The 15,222-nt window shown below is 42.3% G+C and overlaps 1 protein-coding gene across 3 annotated transcripts in view; it reads right to left on the bottom strand.

The window, feature by feature from the left end:
• PCNX2 (pecanex 2) overlaps window positions 1-15,222 on the bottom strand; it is a 291,197-nt gene that overhangs the window by 21,152 nt on the left and 254,823 nt on the right. For all 3 annotated transcript variants that reach the window (XM_082422950.1, XM_082422951.1, XM_082422952.1), the window contains one exon: window positions 14,637-14,749. In XM_082422950.1, coding sequence (XP_082279076.1) covers window positions 14,637-14,749 — 113 coding nt within the window. The remainder of the gene's footprint in view (window positions 1-14,636; window positions 14,750-15,222) is intronic.

The raw sequence follows: 15,222 nt of genomic DNA, 5'->3' as shown, positions 1-15,222 counted from the left end.
ATCAATGGAGAGCAATCACGTGGTGAAAGGATCTCAGCAATGTGGTTCCAAATAAATGCCAGATAAATTGAGAAATAATATTTCCCAAGCGAGAACTAGCTAAAAGGCAAGATTTGGTGAAAAGCTTTTTAAAAATACATTTGCCCTCGTGGCGTTCAAGTGCTTCTGGGCCTCCATATCAACGGGATCAACTGCTATTATCTGGTGAAAGATGCTTCCCGAGGCTGGCCAGAATACCAGGAGCAAGCTGGCTGCAGAAGAAACGATCTCCTGGCAGCTGTTCAAAATCAAAACTAGATTTCCAGACCCGGCTCCCGGAGAGTCTAAGCTGGCGATTTGTGATGGGCCCTGGGGCCCATATTCTGACAAAGCTGCTCAGGTGATTCTGAGGCACTAGGGGTGATTCTGGGGACCAGAACACCCAGACATTTCAAAGAAGCAGGGGAGTGGGAGCTCGGCGTGGGACCCAGGGAGCCTGAGCAGGTTGGGCAAGGCTGGTCCTCAGGGCACTCCAGGGCAGGGTGCACGGTGTTAGCTAGGTGATGGAGAGTGACAGAAATGACGCCCACCAGCACCCGGCCAGCGACGTGGAAAGAGACGGAAAAAAAGGCACCTGGGGACTTCCCTGGTGGTCCAGTGGGTAAGACTCCGTGCTCCCAATGCTAGGGGCCCGGGTTCGATCCCCGGTCAGGGAACTAAGATCCCGCACGCCGCAACTAAGACCTGGTGCAGCCATAATAAATAAATATTTTTAAAAGAAAAAGAAAAAAAGGCGTCTGCCAGCGCTTCTGTCCCTTGAGAAAGTCCCGCCAGATCCCTGCCCCTCCGGCAAGTGGCCTAAGATTAATCAATGTACCTCCTTGTACAATCCAGGTGCTTTTCAATCCGGCGTGCTGGCACTCGGAACAAGTGAGTTTGGGCACAAGCTCTTCAGAGCTGAGTCTTGGTTTCCCACAGCCCTTGGGCTCTCCTGGACGTGAGCCCCACTGGTTTCAAAGCCAGATTTTACGGGGCTTGTTTTTCTGGCTCAGGTCCCCCAGCTGGGGAGCCCAATGGGAGGCTCAGACCCCTCGCTCCTCAGGGGGGACCCCCTCGGTAGTGACTTCCCTCCCACTTGTGGGTCGTCATACTGGAGGTGCAGGTTCTGACTGAACCGTGTCTCCGCCCCTCCTACCCTTCTCCATGTGGCCTTTTCTAATATCCTTAGTTGCAGAAAATCTATCCTGCTAGTCTTCAGGTCATTCTCAGGGATAGTTGTTCTATGTGACGTGGTAGGTTTGGTGGGATCGTGAGAACAGGTGACCTCAGAATCTTCCTACGCCACCATCTTGACCTGAGCTGGACGACTTGATTTTAATCCCTGGTTCAGGACCGTGCGTCATGTTTACTTTATTTCTCTTCTAGGTCCTGATTTCTGAGTTTCCAACCCCAGTCTGTCAGGCAGACCTCAGTCTTGTCTGCAAGAGGATTCACTACGACGTCTGGCCCTAGTTTGGGGTCTCGTCTCCAGCAGAAGGTCGGCAGGGAAACTGAGATTATGTCCGGGATTCCTGAAGAATGCTATTTTCCTCAGTCCGCTGTGGGTGAGAGCAGTGTGGACATGGTAGATGTGACCCCAGATTATGACAGTGACCTTCTGCCACAAGGTCATCTGTCAGGGCTCTCAGCCTCCAGCACAGGACATCTAGGGCTGGATTGTTTGTCTGTCATTTTTCAAGCTTACATTTATCTTGACATGTTCCATTCTCTTAGAAGCCTAGTTACTCCAAGAGTCAGTAAAATTTCTTCTTCAAGCAAACATGTTGCTGCTGTGAATGCAGTCACCTTCTCACCTTTTATCTCTATAAATGGACCATCGGTCAGGATCCACTCATCACCTCTCATGTACTTGAACACAGTCACCAAGTCATCTTTTAGCCCCTGTGGTCAGTGAAACTATCTTGACTTCCTCCTAAACATGCCTTTGTATCTGTATGCTCTTGTTCAGTAGGAGACACAGTTCTACAATGGGGATAGGCCCCAAACTCCAAATTAAAACCATTATCAGTGTTTGCTTGTCACATCCCTATTAACTCATTCTATCTCCATAACATATGGACGTCTTATTTGAAGACATTTTACATACCTGTACTCTTTTGCTCACTTGCATTCAGCTTATCATTTAAGTTGATTCTCAATTTGCTCATCCTCTCTAATTTTTCATGCGTGTATTTTTCTTCCTTGAGGATAGCCTATCAAAGCTACGTCACTGCTGTGAAGTCAAAATATTTCCCCAAGAAACCCATCAAATGAAGCAGAGCTTGTGACTTATGCTAGGCTGCTATATAAGACTTATCTGTGGAGTAAGTGCTCAAAAATCATCTGTTAGTCTTTAATACTAAATATGTGAGAATGACTTGTTAGGTCTCAGAAAGTACACTTAAGGGCATACTCCTGAGTTAAAATTATACAAGGATAAAGCACACGTGCGCACGCGTGCGCACACACACACACACACACACACACACAGATCATAAGCCACTCCTACTTTAAACATAAATAAAACCATACTGAATAAAATATTAGCAAAGTGAATCCATCATTGCATAGACAGAATATATCGTGACCAAGTAGAGCTTCTCTCAGAATTGTAAGGATGTTTTAATGAAGAAATCTATTAAAATAACCTAGTACATTAATAGATTTAAGAAGAATGTCATCTGAATGTGAGCCCTCAAACTTTGAAAGAATTCAACATCCTTTCCTGATGAAAGCTTTAGCAATCTAGGAAGAGAAGGACACTCCCAACGATGAAAATGGTCTAACAGAATCCTAAAACAAACCTTATTTTTTAACGCTAAAATATGCCGCTTGTTCCCCATTGATGTCTGGATTAATGTGAGGATGCTGTGTTAGACTGAATAATGGTCCCCCAACATGTCCATGTCCTCATCTCTGGAACCCGTGGTTATGTTACCTTACAGGGCACAAGGAATTTTGCAGATGTGATTAAATTGAGCATTTTGAGATGGGGAGATTTTCCTGGATTATCTGGGAGGGCCCAATGTAATCACAAGGATCCTCGTAAGTAAAAGAAGGAGAAGGAAGTGGGTGAGGTAGAGTTTGGCAGAGAGAGATTGGAAAAGGCTACACTTTTGTCTGGGAAGATGGAGGAAGGGGTTGCTGGGATGCAGGCGGCCTCTAGAACAGGGGATGGATTCTCCCCTCAGAGCCTCCAGAAGGAATGCAGACACCTTGATTTTAGCCTAGTGAAACCCGTTTTGTACTTTTGATCTCCAGAACTGTACGACAGCTAATTTATGCTGCTGTAAGCCACCGAATTTATGGTAAGTTGTTATAGCAGCAATTGGAAACGAACACAGATGCCCACCTCCAACTGGAGGTCAGGGCCAATGGAACAGGAAAAAGAACTGAGGTATAAACATAGGAAAGAAAAAGGCAAAATTGTCATTATTTGCAGATATGTCTTTCCAGCAGAAAATCAAATAGAATTAACTGAAATAATGTTTATAACAGAGTTCAGTAGAGGTGCCCAGGATGAAATTGATATAAAAAACCAAATACAGTAAGTCCTCTACATACAAACGAGTTCCATTCCGAGAGCACATTCATTAAGTCCAATTTGTTCGTAAGCCCAACAAATTAGCCTAGGTACCCAACTAACACAATCGGCTATATAGTACTGTATTGTAATCGGTTTATAATACTTTCCACATAAATAATACATAAAAAACAAACACAGTATAGTAAAGTACACAAAAGCACAACCACTTGTAGAGGATGCACACATGTGACAATGTACGCCAGACACGTGAACTAACTTACATGATTGGGCGTGCAAACGCACGTTCGCATCTTTGAAAGTTTGAAACTTGAAGGTTCGTATGTAGGGGACTGACTGTAACTTTCCTGTATACCAGCAGTAGCCAATTAGAAAATGTGACAGGAGAAAAAGGGTTTTATTCATGATCACAATAAAACTATAAAATACCTAGAGACAAGTCTATTAAGGATTACAAATCTCCAAAAAAATGATAAACTATTATGGAAAGACATTTAAAAAACTGAATGATTACAAAGATACACCATATTATTGACTGATGTCCATTCTTTCCCCAAATTAATCTGTGAATTTAATATACTCTAAATCAAAATCCCAAATGAGGTTTTTATAAAATATGAGTCTAAATTTCACCTGAGGAGAAAATGAGGAGTAGCAGGCCCACCATAAAGACAAGGGCACCTTGAAATACGGTACAGGACTGCTCAGTGGAGTGAATCAGTCCCAGATAATCAAATCTTTCCCTACACTAGCAAGAGTATCATTCCCAGATTTATCTCATCACTATGTCTGCAACAAGCAGAGCCGACATGGAGTATGAGAAGCTGTTTGAAACAAAGAAAATCCCATCAAAACAAGGCTGATCAAAGCAGCTGCTAGGCATGGTGCTTATTCAAGGAAAAAATAAATAAAACAGACCAAGCAAGATACACCTGGATCAGGAATACTGGAACAAGTAACACAAAGAACAAGATCGAAGAAATCTGAAAATATGTTGTATGGGAATGGAAAGAGTGAAATCGTTGAAGCATTTTATTTGCAATTTGTAAAGAAAATTTGAAATTTATTTAAAAAAATAAAAATAAAAACTTCCCATTGATCCAACAAAAGATCATCTGCTTGGATGCTGTGAATATCTGAAGACTCATTTTGTGATGTGGAGTCCAGAATCTTCTGAAGCCCTTCTCAAAGAGTATTCCCTATTTACAGTACTATAGGGGACTGTTTCACAAAGCCCACGAAGGAGGCTTCTGCTAGACTTTCAATCAAATTCAGTCCCAGATGACCACAAAGGGAACTGTCTGGGTCTAGTATGAGGCTGAGTCGGGTAGGAGGGAAGAGAGGGGCTAGAAGAAGGTCAGCTCCTCCCCAGAGTATTTCCTAGAACACAGATCAACACAGTACCGTAATTGGTGAGCATTTCTCATCAGAAATCATAAAGTTCTTGGATGAAGAACTGTGGTGGCCCTCAAGCTGTAAGCTTATTCAGCTTTCTGCTTTCCGGAGAACTGCTTGTCTCTTTCTTGGTATGCACTCCTGACGCTGTGGTATTGAGCGTAAAAAAGGAAAATGGCTTGCAGCCAGTTTCGTTCCAGGTGCCTGCTCTGAATCTAAGAGCCCCTGGTTGTTCCCCAGAAGAAGGACGTGCTGCCCTGAGGGGGAAGTCTGCATCTCCAAAGAATGGCCCATAAGGCATGCTGACGCATAGATAGTGGTGCATAGATAGTGGTGCATAGATAGTGGTGCATAGATAGTGGCGACAGAACTATGTGGAAATACAAGGTTTACTGATTTGTTGTTTAGTATTCGTTCCGTACTAAACCTATATATACATTCATGCTCTTTGAATAAACTTGCCTTGCAACCATCAGTTGTCTTGGCCCTTCTGACCCCATACTGGTGCTTTTCAGTTCCTTACCCCTCACCGCCAGGAACTTCTAGCTTTCTGCAGCCGGTCTGCGGCAAGTGGCGCCCGAACAGGGACCTGAGTGCGTGAGGCATTTCGGAAGATTTCAGGTAAGTAGAACTCTCGAGTGAGATAGTGTGGCCACAAGAAATAATTTCGTTTTTAGGACGGTAACTCGAGAAAGAGTCAGAAGTAAAATAATATGGGACAAAAGGGCTCTAAGGAGCGTGATTTATTTGCTCAGGTTTTGCTTTCAATGTTAAAAGCCCGTGGAACTAAGGTAACTACCTCACAACTCTTGGAATTTTTGCAACTAGTATATGATGCTTGTCCTTGGTTCCCTGAAGGAGGATCAGTGGACTTAACAATTTGGACTCGTGTAGGAGATGAATTATCTAAATATCATGAAGCTCATGGACCATCTTCTGTTTCAGTTTCCATTTTTAGCTTGTGGAATTTAATAAGAGATTGTTTTAATCCAATTTATGATTCAGTTCCAAAATTAACAGCTAAATCTGTAGAACATATTGCTGCAGTAGCTACTGCTCCTCCGTTGCCACCGAGGATAAACAGTGTTAATTCACTTGATGATGATGACTTTTCTTTTGATTTAGCGGGTGAAGAAACCAAATATGAGGCTGAAAAATATCCTGATGAAAATATTCTTCCGCGGTTACAGCAATTGCATGTCTCTGTCCCTATCCCTCCTAAGCTTAGTCCTTTACAACAAGCAGTACGGGGAGCTCTTAATAGAGGGGAGGATCCTTTATTCTGCTGCCCGGTGGTGGAACGACCCAATCCTCAAAATCCACAACAAAATAATCGGGAATATCAGCCTCTCTCCTTTAAGGTTTTGAAAGATTTAAAAGCAGCCTGTGCACAATATGGGCCTATAGCCCCTTTCACTATTACTATGTTGGATACTATTGCAACAGAAGCATTGCCTCCAGCAGACTGGAAATCTATTGCTCGTGCTTGTCTCACTGGTGGCGACTATTTACTTTGGAAATCAGAATATTATGAAAAGGCTGCTGAACAAGCTGAAAGAAATACTGCACATAATGTGCTAGTAAATTATGAGATGTTGATTGGGGAAGGACAACATCAGTTATTACAGGATCAATTAGCTTTCCCTTTTGTGGCTTATGCTCAGATCAATCATATAGCTCTACATGCATGGAAACATTTACCTGCCTCCACTAGGACTGAAGACCTTGCTAAAATAAGGCAAGGGGCAGATGAACCTTATGCTGATTTTGTGGCTAGATTATTACAGGCTGTTAATAGAATTATTTCTGATGGTCCTTCTGGAGCAATTATCGTCAAACAATTGGCTTTCGAAAATGCTAATAATATTTGTCAAGCAGCTCTACGTCCATGGAAAAGGAAAGGAAATTTAGAGGATTATATTCGAGTTTGTTCTGATATTGGATCATCTTACTTACAGGGAGCAGCTATAGCTGCAGCCCTAACTAAGGCAGGATTTGGGCCAAATGCTAAAAGTAAAAACTGTTTTAAATGTGGGAAGCCAGGTCATTTTGCAAAAAATTGTACTGTTGATACTCCTAATATGCCTATCGTAAATTCTGTGCCTCAAGGTAAATCTCCTCCTCCCACAATTTGTCCCCGATGCCAAAGAGGACGGCATTGGGCTAAAGAATGTCGATCAGTGACTCATAAAGATGGAACTCCCTTGTCGGGAAACTTCCGGAGGGGCCTGCTCCGGCCCCAATAAACAATTGGAGCAATGTCAATAATCCCCCCACACCCTGCTCCACCGCCTCCAGCTCAGACCTTTGTGCCTCAGGGAATGGAATCTCCTCCCTTCAAAGGGCCACGCCAAATAGTGCAGGACTGGACCTCTGTGCCTCCACCCAATTCTTATTAACCTCGGATATGGGACCCCAAGCCCTTCCTACGGGAACTTTTGGGCCTTTACCCCAGGGAACGGTTGGTATAATCCTTGGAAGAAGTAGTATGTCTATGAAAGGCTTAACTATTATTCCTGGGGTGATTGATGCTGATTATGAAGGGGAATTAAAGGTTATGGTTCAAACATCAAAAGGATCTTTTCTTATCATGCCTGGTATGCGAATAGCTCAGCTTCTATTAATTCCATATATACCAGAAGGAAAAATTTTACAACATAACAAAAGAGGAACTGGGGCTTTCGGTTCCTCTGATGCAGTTTACTGGATTCAACAAATTGGTAGGGAAAGACCACAATTGGTATTAAAAATAAATGGAAGGCCTTTTTCTGGGTTATTAGATACTGGTGCTGATGTTTCTGTTATTTCGTTTATACATTGGCCAAAAAATTGGCCCGTGCACCAAACCATTACACAGTTGCAAGGTATTGGCCAATCTAATTCTCCACAACAAAGTTCGCAATACCTACATTGGCAGGATGCTGAAGGTAATCAAGGAATATTCAAACCTTACGTATTGCCCGGATTGCCAGTTAACCTTTGGGGAAGAGATATATTACAACAAATGGGAATCCTATTGCTTAGTCCCAACCCTACTGTAACTAATATGTTGTTAAATCAAGGGTATGATCCTAGGAATGGTTTGGGAAAAAATCAACAGGGAAATAAATTACCCTTGCAGACTGATAATAAACGGGATAAAACAGGCGTGGGTTTTTTCTAGGGGCCTTGGATTCTCCTCCACCACATGCTGACCCCATAACTTGGATTTCTGATAATCCTGTCTGGGTGGACCAATGGCCCCTTTCTAAGGAGAAATTAATGGCGGCCCATAATATAATTAATGAACAGCTTGCTTTGGGCAGACTAGAAAAGTCTAATAGCCCTTGGAATACTCCTATATTTGTTATAAAGAAAAAATCGGGAAAATATCGTTTATTGCAAGATTTACGTGCTGTTAATCAAACTATGGTAATTATGGGAGCTCTGCAACCAGGTTTGCCTTCTCCTGCAGCCATACCTAAAAATTATATGATTATTATTATTGATCTTAAGGATTGCTTTTTTACTATTCCTCTATTTCCGGCTGATAAGTTGCGATTTGCTTTTAGCTTACCCTCTTTAAATTTTATAGAACCTATGCAACGTTATCAATGGAAAATGCTGCCTCAGGGTATGGCTAATAGTCCTACTTTATGTCAACAGTTTGTAGCTCAAGTTATTGCCCCTGTTCGTAAACAGTTCCCTCAGATATATTTTATTCATTATATGGATGACTTATTACTTGCTTATTCTGATAAACATATTTTACTTAAGGCTTATAATTCCTTTCAAAGTCATTTGTCACGATCAGGACTAGTCATTGCTGCTGACAAAGTACAGATGAACCCACCTTTCTCATATCTTGGTAAGTATATCACAAATTATAATATTACACCTCAGAAGATAGAGATACGGACTGACGTTCTTAAAACTTTAAATGATTTTCAAAAGTTATTAGGAGATATTAATTGGCTGCGACCTTCTTTAAAATTAACTACGGGTCAGTTACAGCCTCTTTTTAATATCCTAAAGGGAAGTCCTGATCCTTCTTCCCCTCGTATTTTAACTTCTGAAGCTCAACAAGCACTCAAGCTTGTAAACAAAGCAATACAATCTGCTCAGTTAACTAGAATTGAGCCTTCTTTACCTATACTATTAATAATCTGTGCTACGTCACATACCCCTACCGCCTTATTATGGCAAGAAACAGGAATTCTTGAATGGATTCATATGAAAAATACGCCTAATAAAGTCATTACACCTTATTATGAGTTAATAGCAACCCTTGTTCAATTGGGTCGTAGAAGAAATATTCAGTTGGTAGGATATGAACCAAATTCTATTATTATACCTTATACTACTTATCAATATTCTTGGCTATTATTTGTCTCTGATTTTTGGGCTCTTGCTTTTGCTGGATATTCAGGAATTATTGATAATCATTATCCTTCTAATAAGCTCCTTCATTTTGCTACTCAACATCTATTTATTTTTCCTAAAACTATCTGTTCAACTCCTATTCTCAATGCCCCAAATGTTTTTACTGATGGTTCTGCCAATGGCATCGCTGTTGTTATTTCTGATGACTTACTTCATAAAGAACAAACAGATCATACCTCTGCCCAACGAGTTGAATTACATGCGATTTCCTTGGCTTTTCAAATCTTTTCACATTGTTCTTTTAATCTCTATACGGATAGCCATTATTTGGTTACTATTTTGCGTAACATAGAAACTGCTATAATTGGCAATACTGTTGATTCTCAATTGTTTCAGACTTTCTTTCAACTACAAAAGATTATTCGTCAGCATGACTTTCCTGTAGCCATATTACATATTCGAGCCCATTCAGGTCTCCCTGGCCCATTGTCTTTGGGAAATCAATTGGCTGACGAAAATACAAAGATTATAGGCTTAAGTTTATCTCAACCTCAGGATCTTGCTACTCAATCACATAATTTACATCATCAATCTGCTGCTATGCTTCAAAAACAATTCTCTATTTCTAGAGAAACAGCCCGATACATTGTTAAGTCCTGCTCTAAATGTTTACCCCACCTTCCTGTTCCACAATTTGGAGTCAATCCTCGGGGTTTACTCCCTCATCATCTTTGGCAAATGGATGTTACTCATATTCCCTCTTTTGGTAAATTACAATTTGTTCATGTAACTGTTGATACTTACTCTAATTTTATATGTGCTACGCCTTTGGCTGGGGAATCTACTAAATATGTAATTACTCATTTATTTCATTGTTTTGCATCTATGGGAATTCCTAAAGCTTTAAAAACAGATAATGCTCCAGGATATACGAGTAAAGCTTTTGCCAATTTTTGTGCAACTTTCCATATTTCACATAAAACAGGCATTCCCTACAATCCTCAGGGTCAAGGTATTGTAGAACGTGCCAACCAACAATTAAAAATTACATTACAAAAAATAAAAAAGGGGGAATATGATAGATCTCCTCAGATTATGCTTAATCATGCTTTATTTATTTTAAATTTTTTAACTTTAGATGCATTTAGTCACACGCCTTATGAACGATTGTTTACAGGCCTTTCTGGAATCCCTCCTGAAAAAGCGCTTGTTAAATGGAAAGATCCCATGACTAACCTTTGGCATGGACCAGACCCTGTTTTAGTATGGGGCCGAGGCCATGTTTGTGTTTTCCCTAGGGAAGCAGACTCTCCTAGGTGGCTCCCGGAGCGCTTGGTTCGACATTATCATGCCATCACCAATAAACATCCTGACTCGAAGAATGCGTCGCCTGAGGCTCTCGCAATCGACCACAGCACACCCCAACCGGTTCCCCCGGCGGACGAGAAGAATGCGGCGACGGAGTAGGAGACAACTTGTCAGGGAGGCGAGGGGAGATCGAAATCAAATTACTTGGTATCAATTGCAATGTTTAGTATTTCAAGCACGTAGGATTATGGAGGAGAGTACTCATCCTCACTCTCCTCTTACCTTTTTTTAGCCATGATAGCTGTATTGGCAGCCCCACCTATAGAGGCTAAATCTTATTGGGCTTATGTACCCGATCCTCCTTTATTACAACCTGTTACATGGTCTGAAGCTGACCTTCCAATTCTCTATAATGATTCTACTTTTGGAAGAGTGCTAGGAAATTTGCCTATTACTAATACTTCTGTTAATTACTCTAATTGGTTTAATACTCCCCCTGTTTGTTTAAGTCCTATGAGTACCAATTCGGGTAGTGTTAAGGCTGTTGCTTTAGAACATGCTATTTCTTACCAAACCACTGTAAATTCTCAATTTTTTACTCATTTACGTAAAAATTATAAAGCTGTGGGATCTAATATTTGTCTTCCTTGCAAACAGACTGTTTCTAGACGAGAAGATTTATCCACCTTTGTATTTTGGTATAAGGATAACGTTCCCATTCACATGAATGCTAGAGTAACTAAGCTTGCTTCTAATACTTCGTTGGATCATTCTCTATGCATATATCGCTTGAGGATTGAAGATACTGGACATTATTTGTGTATTGAAACTACCATAGGTAATCAAGGGACGTTATTAGCTGGACATCAAATTACGGTCGTAAAGACTGTCACAGGACTACAATTTCCTGCTTTTATGGCTTCTGAATTCCCGCAGTTTGATTTTCCTGTTTGTAATGATACATGGACTAAAGCCTCTGTCTGGTGTACTTTAGATTATGATAATGGCACCATACTAGTTTCTTCTGTCCCCGTTAATAATAACAGCCTTGTTTTTTACAAGCAATGGGAATTCTGGAAACTTGCCTTATCCTTTTCTTATAGACCGGTGATTACTTGCGTCGCTCCTCCTTATGCTTTATTGATTGGAGATTTAATTGTAGAAAACACTATGAATCCTATAGGTTATAATATTACTTGTGTTAATTGTATCTTTAGTAGTTGTGTTTTGCCCGTTAAAGGATCTACATCTGTTATGATTATGAAGCAACCTTCTTATATAATGTTACCTGTTAATTTGTCTGAACCATGGTATCATAACACTGGCATACAAGCCTGGCTGGAATTGACTGAAGCATTAAAACGACCAAAGAGATTTATAGGTGTTCTAATATGTGCAATCCTAGCCTTAGCAGCTTTAACTGCTACTGCGGCCACTGCTGGGATTGCTCTTTCACAAACTATTCACCAGGCTCATTATGTTAATCAGTTATCTAAAAATACTAGTGTAGCATTAGCCCTACAAAGTCATATTGATACCCAACTAAAAACGGAAGTAGATGAATTAAAAAATGTTCTAATAGGAATAGGGGATCAAGTTATGGCTTTAAAATTAAAAATGCGTTTGATTTGTCATGCCAAATATACCTGGATTTGTGTAACTCAACATTTATATAATGATTCACAATGGGATTGGGAAAAAGTAAAAATGCATATATTAAGTGTATGGACTGATGGACACATTAGCCTTGATATTCAAAAGTTAAATGCCGAAATACAAGCTATTCAAGCGGCCCACCTGGACGAAGATGGACCCCAGAAATTGATTCAAGGATTATTAGATCAACTACAAGGGCTAAATCCGATACAATGGATTCATGGTGGGCTCTCAGGCCTGATATCAATTGGTGTACTACTTTTATTGGTGATCGGTTTATTACCTTGTGTTGTTAGATTTGTAATGGGGCGCTTCGCTGTCTTGCGTCAGGATGTTCATGGCTTAAAACTACATTATCAAGCTTTAAAAAATAATAAAAAAGGGGGAAATGTGGTGGCCCTCAAGCTGTAAGCTTATTCAGCTTTCTGCTTTCCGGAGAACTGCTTGTCTCTTTCTTGGTATGCACTCCTGACGCTGTGGTATTGAGCGTAAAAAAGGAAAATGGCTTGCAGCCAGTTTCGTTCCAGGTGCCTGCTCTGAATCTAAGAGCCCCTGGTTGTTCCCCAGAAGAAGGACGTGCTGCCCTGAGGGGGAAGTCTGCATCTCCAAAGAATGGCCCATAAGGCATGCTGACGCATAGATAGTGGTGCATAGATAGTGGTGCATAGATAGTGGTGCATAGATAGTGGCGACAGAACTATGTGGAAATACAAGGTTTACTGATTTGTTGTTTAGTATTCGTTCCGTACTAAACCTATATATACATTCATGCTCTTTGAATAAACTTGCCTTGCAACCATCAGTTGTCTTGGCCCTTCTGACCCCATACTGGTGCTTTTCAGTTCCTTACCCCTCACCGCCAGGAACTTCTAGCTTTCTGCAGCCGGTCTGCGGCAAAGAACTCATCATAAAGTTCTGGGATGTGGGTGCTGAAAGACTAGCTGTCACGAATTCTAACCACCTTGGTTCTCACCTCTTCCTCTTAGTGACTCAAGGCTATAGCCTCCAGGGAGGGATGGAAGGACTGCCAACCACACCACATCACCCCTTACCAATGCACACACGTCACGGAGGGCGCCTGTCCGTGGCTCGCCTACAGGAATGACTCAGAGCCATCCCCTGCAGGAAGGGCATTCGGAAACACCTTCGACAAGTCTCCCTGGACTTGCTTCCCCAATGGCCAGGCACTGTGACGGCTGTTAAACAAGCACACATGTGGGTTTTGCTCTTAAGCAGCTTGTCATCCCACCTAATAACCCCCAAACACACTCAAGTAGAGTATCAGAAGGACCCCTCTGCAGAGCACCGGATCAACAATACAACACAGACATCTTGAAGAAAGTCTAAGTAAAGGAGACACCACTACATAGACGCTCTTTCTTTTTCAGCTCCCTGGGTCTGTATGATTCTCAGCTGCATGTTGATGCACCCGGGGAGCCATAAAAAAGTCCCGATGCGTGGTCCACCCGCAGGGGTCGTGATGTGATCGCTCTGCCCTGGGGTAAGGCTTGGGCATCGGGATATTTACAAGCCCCTCGGGAGATTTTCATGTGCACCAATCAAGATGCCTCTGACGGACAGGGAGAATCCAGAACATCCGGTCCACAGTGCTAACTACCAAAGGGGCAGTCTGTGAAACGGCCACCAGCCGGGGCGATGAGGAGGCGACTGATGAAATTCACAAGAGCGGTTTCCCTGGAGAAGGAGGAGGTCGGGGCAAAGAGCACAGCTTCATTTGTGATGCCAGTTCAGGGGCTTGTTTGTGAAGGCAAGACCTCAGGGACCGAGGGCGAAGGAGGGTGAAAGGGGCCAGGAGAGAGTTGAAACTCAACACAAGATTGTTTTGTTCTTTAAGAAGAGAAACTTGCAGAAAGAGAGTTTGAAAAAAACAGGAGAAGCAGCATCCAATCATCAAAGCCCCACAGAGTCAGGGCAGGGCAGGGGCTGGAGTTAAAGCACAGAAGCGACAATTTTCTTTTGTGAAGAAAAACGGGGGAAGGGAACTAACGTTTTTTTTGAGCACTAATTCTGCTAAATACCGGGCTAGGCGCTTTGTATGCATGATTTCATTTAATCTTCCCAGAAAATTTGCAAGGAACCTTGTAACATAGAACACCCTATACCCAGCATTCCGGGGTTTTGACTGTTCCGTATTAATGCTGTTTCCACATCTAATTCTCCAGATCACCATGGTTAAAAAGTCTTCTCACAGGCCCAACATGATTTATTAGGGAGAGAACACTCTGGAAGTAGTAGGAGCAGTCTAACTTTAAAATAAAGAAAATGATGGACAAAAATCTGTCCGGCATATAAAATGCCCACTGGTGTCTGTGACAACTGTTTCCCCAGGTACCTGATGGCCATGTTGTTAGCCGCGGTCCCCAGGGCTCTCCTACCCAGGATGCAGAGCGCGAAGGACAAAGTCACCAGAGGCGAGTCCTCGTCACTGTCCAGGTGCTTCGCGGGCTGGAAGAACAAGGATGTTAATTCAGCTTTCACGTGGGTTCCGGACCAACAGACAACCGTAAATGCAGAGGCTCTCCCTGTGTCACCCACGGTGGTCACCCGGGCCCCATTAAAGTGACCTGACGGATGGGAAACTCTGCTTCCTGAGTCTCTCTTGAGGTTGGACGTGGAAAAAAAATTTAAATGGGGAAACTACCTTAGGAAAATAAAGGGACTAACGCGAGGCTGGCTGGCCTATTCCCCTGGAATTGTGAATATGGCACCTCGAGGTCAGGAAGATGGTGAGAGCTTGCAGTCAAAGGAACCGCCACCTAACCCTGTGCAACGCCGACCTTAACCCTGTTCAACGCCCACCTTAACCCTGGGCATTGTCCACCTTAACCCTGGGCAACGCCCACCTTAACCCTATTCAACGCCCACCTTAACCCTATTCAACGCCCATCTTAACCCTATTCAACGCCCACCTTAACCCT

This window comes from Balaenoptera physalus, assembly GCF_965194825.1.
Source record: "Balaenoptera physalus genome assembly, chromosome: 14".
NCBI classification, from domain to species: Eukaryota; Metazoa; Chordata; class Mammalia; order Artiodactyla; family Balaenopteridae; genus Balaenoptera; species Balaenoptera physalus.
Note: the sequence above shows the minus strand (reverse complement) of the source record. Positions and strands in the feature narration are given on the sequence as shown.